Below are 4059 nucleotides of genomic sequence, written 5' to 3' on the forward strand. Positions count from 1 at the left end.
TATTGTCTCTCATATATTACTTATGCAAGGGAGTCACCATTAATTGATCTCATTTTATGCAATTAAAAGTTAGTCAGTTCAGTCCTAATTTTTTTCAATAGTGTAATTTTCTCAAATCACACTCTTTAAACTTTAAACCAAAGATTTTTAAGCCAAAAAAAAAGAGCCTTGCCCCTTTAAGGGCGGCCATTCCCAAGGGAAAAGTTGTTGATGGGGAATAAAAAAGCCCCAAGAAAAAGTTGTTGAGCAAACCAACCAAACAAAAAAGGACAGGGAAAAGAAGATAAGCAAAAAAACAAAACAGTTTGTCCTTTTAACAGGAGAGCCGGCATTGTCCTTTTAAGGGCGGCCATTTTGAGCTCTGTTTAAATTTAACATCCCTAACTCCCTCTCTCTCTCTGTAGCTCTGAAGCCCTGCACCTTCCAGGGGGCACAAATCCAGCCTGTGACCACAAATCAAAATTGCTGAAGTGACCCCCCACAGTGAAAATTATTGTCCGCCCTTGGGATAGGTGATTGGTCTTTTGTGACCTTACAATCTGCCAAGTACATGTGGCACTGAGCAGCCTCTGATGATTCCATGTGCAGCCTGCTTGATTCCTAGCACTAACATTGAGTGAGTAGGGGAAATGCAGGGGGGAGAGGCTCAAATATGCAGAGGGGCTGGCCAGGGGCAGGACAGGGTGTGGCGGTGACATCACAAGGCCTTTTTCGGTGTCTCCGCTTATTGGTTAAAGGACCTTGCCAGGTGGTGAACTCACAGAGAGTCCATGACAACAGCCAGGTAGGACAGGATGCGGGGCCGGGGCAATTTCAGACTCCCGTAGCTTTCCGGCCGGGAGTCATCTCGAGGTCTGCTCTTCTTACCTTGAGCGCTCTCAGGCCTCGAACATAAACACTAAGAAGAATCTTCTTGGAGTGTTATACAAATCCCTTTCTGAGAAAAGAGACACGTCTCTGCGGAGAAGGTAAGAGCCTGTGATAGATTTGGTGCTGATGCTGCCTGACCTATCGGGTGCTGGCCAAATAGAAGTTGTAGAAACATTCACATTGGAACTATTCCTTACCAGTGGGGACAGTGGATTTTGTGTCTTTTGTTTCCCTTTTCCCATAGTCTCCTGCCCTGCCTGAGTCTCACTGTTGAGTGGATGAGATAGTGATAGGGAGAAGATCCAGGACTTTGTTCTCTTTAAGACCCAGCAAATGAGCCAGAATGTGTCATCTGCTTGGGGAATTGTTCAGCTTCTCTACATTGGTTGGGCCTGAGCAGTTCCTGATTCTGTCAGGAGTGGATTGTTACACCCAACTATCTGCCCTTTGGCTAAGGAGGTTGAGGGTGTGTGTGTGTGTCACTGCCAGGAGTGTGTAATACGAGGTGCCCTATTATATGGAGTCCTTACAGATGAACAATAAAATCAGTGTTCTTTTCACATATTCGTGCAGTAGAGCCCCATTTTTCCAGCCTTCCATTGTGCAACTTTCCATGTTGACCTAATAACCAGCGCATGCAGGGCCAGCAGCAGGCAACCCTCCCATGGCCACTAGATGGCGCTGTGGCCTCACACTTCCCTACTCTCCTGAATATCTGAATTTTTGATCATCTGGTTTGGTCCTGGTCCCAATTTGACATGACAAGTGGGGCTCTGCTGTGTAAGAGCTAGGGGTTGCCAGATGGTTCCAGCAAAAACACCGGACACACTCGACATTACATCACAATCTCCATTACAATGGGAGCTGAGAGATTGTGCTGGGGGCCTGGGCAATGCATGTAGCTCCCCCTTCTCCGCCTCCCACTGTGCCCCACAGAAAGACACATGGAGCAGCCACTCGGAGCTCTGGGGTTGTGGTAGGCAGGGAACTTGGCACAGGGTTCCATTAGGCAAATGACTGTTTTAAAATGTAAAAAGCAGTTCCCCTATGCACCAAGGAGTGCAGAGGAAGGGCAGTAGGATGTGCCCTAGTGGGCTGAAAATACTGGTCGGTACCAGAGTATTAGCAGCTAAACTACAAGTCCCTCTAATATTTCAGAGCTGTAAATGCTCCAGCCTTGCCCAAACTGCCTGTAGAGTTTGTTCTTGTGAACGTTTCCGGGATTATCTTTTGACATCTCTTGCTCTGTCAGACTTGTCTCCCCTTGGAGTACTGTTTTAACCCATCCCTTCTATTTCAGCGGTGTTCAGACTCCAGCATCGGGACCGTCGCATCCTTCCCAGGTGGTGGTGTCGCAGTCCTCCCGGGTGATGTCGTCACCGAAGCCCTCCCAGGTCACAATGTCGCAGCAGCCCTCCCAGAGGACATCGCAGTTCTCCCGGGGGACAGCGCCACAGACTTCTCCAGTGGTGGCACCACACCACTCTAAGGTGGTGGCATCGCAGGCAATGCAGGGGACATCGCAACTCCCCCGTGTGGTGGCTCCGCAGCCCTCCCGGGGGATGTCGCAGCCCTCCCGCGTGGGAGCTTCCCAGGCCCCGCCACCCGCTCCTCCCGTCCTCACACCCACTCCTCCAGCTCAGCCCTGCTGCCGTCGCCTCTCTAAGTTACAGAGCCGGGGCCCCCGCCAGCTGCAGCAGTGCTCCTCTCTCCTTTGGGAGCGCATCTCAAACCCAGAGAAAAATCTATTCCACCTGCCCCGGGCGACAGTGGCTGCTGAGTCGGCGGGTAGAGCACAGGGGTCATGCGGCACCGCCAAGCCTCTACCGCCCATCCAGCCTCCCACTGCTGCGGCCTCTGGCCCCGCCACCACCCGTAAGCAGCCAAAGAAGCAGGTAGCTCCTAAGGAGAGGAATCCACGCGGGGCGCCCCAGGCGAGAACCGGCCCCTTGCCCAACTCCCGCCTCTGCGCCTCCCTGCATCAGCAGCAGCAACAACAACAGCTACAGCCACAGCCACCGCAGCAGCCACAGAGGTCGAGCCCGACCCGTACCCGCGGCCGCACCACCAGGAACCGAGGTGTGGCGGCAAAGCCGGAGCCGGAGGCTGAGGTCCCCACCACGGACTACACCATCAACCTCACGGCCGAGGCGACCAGGCTGCTGCTGCGCCGCCACCTGGAGAACCAGAGCGGATGGAGGAATCCCTTGGGCAGCACCACACCCCTGCCGGGCTCCCAGAGCAGGGCCGGCCTGGACCTGACCTCGTTAATAAAGATCTCAGTGGTGAATGAGCAGAACCGCTATGATGACGAAGAGTATGAGGAGGATCCGGCGCCGGGGATCAGGAACCTGAAGCTGGTGTGCAGGTGTATGGAGTGGCTGCAAGGGGTGGAGGAAGCGAGGAGAGAGGGCCAGCTGGAAACCTTGCCCCACCTCGATGACCCCTGAGACTGAGGGGAGGAGAGCCATCTCACCGCCGCTCCTCGCGACAATAGCCGAGCCTGCCCGTGTGGTGTTCCTGGGAGCGGAGTTCATCCATCCTCCCCGACACCTGGTCTTGTGACCACCCCATCCCGCTCCATACGTTCATGTCTGCAGATGTGTCTGGAAAAGGGTCCGTTCTACATAAAAAAGGGGGGGGGAAATAAATACATGTTCACCGTTGCTATGTCCTTTGTATTTTCATTCACATGTTGTGGCATTTGGGAGCGAAAATATTGGGGCAGGCGAATCAGTGTTACACACGTGCTTCTCCAGGTCCAGCTGAGAGCCTAGACAGAGGCGAGGGACAGCTGTCCGTGTGAAATGCGCTGGGACCCACAGGGGTCTGTTCTACGGAAACGGGGGGAGGAGAGGGTAGAAAAGAAATAAATATTCACCGTTGCTATGGCCTGTGTATTTTCATTCACATGTTGTGGCATTTGGGGAGAGGAAAAATTGGGGCAGGCTAGTCAGTGCTTCTCCCGATCCAGCTGAGATGCTTGATGTTTTTCTTCTGAAAGCAGGAGCGTAGCAGGTTTAATAGATGATGGCCAGGATCGGGACGTTAACCCCTGTGCTTTGGGGGTGTTTAAATGTGATCAGACATGAGCAGAGAAATGTTCTTAGCTAGTTAACTTATTGTAACGCAACAGGTGCTTCATATTCATATTTTATTCACTCCTAAGTTTGAAAGATAACCAGTGAT

The 4059-nt window shown here is 52.6% G+C and overlaps 1 protein-coding gene across 1 annotated transcript; it reads left to right on the forward strand.

Annotated features, from left to right (window-relative positions):
- Positions 1–390: 390 nt before the first annotated feature.
- LOC149523948 (uncharacterized) lies at positions 391–3479 on the forward strand. Its single transcript, XM_089780676.1, has 2 exons — positions 391–968; positions 2171–3479. The coding sequence occupies exon 2, from the start codon at positions 2241–2243 to the stop codon at positions 3318–3320; it is 1080 nt and encodes a 359-aa protein (XP_089636802.1). The 5' UTR covers positions 391–968; positions 2171–2240; the 3' UTR covers positions 3321–3479.
- The last annotated feature ends 580 nt before the right edge of the window (positions 3480–4059 follow it).

Source organism: Pelodiscus sinensis, chromosome 9 (assembly GCF_052426305.1).
Source record: "Pelodiscus sinensis isolate ZL-2025 chromosome 9, ASM5242630v1, whole genome shotgun sequence".
In the NCBI taxonomy this organism is placed as follows: Eukaryota; Metazoa; Chordata; order Testudines; family Trionychidae; genus Pelodiscus; species Pelodiscus sinensis.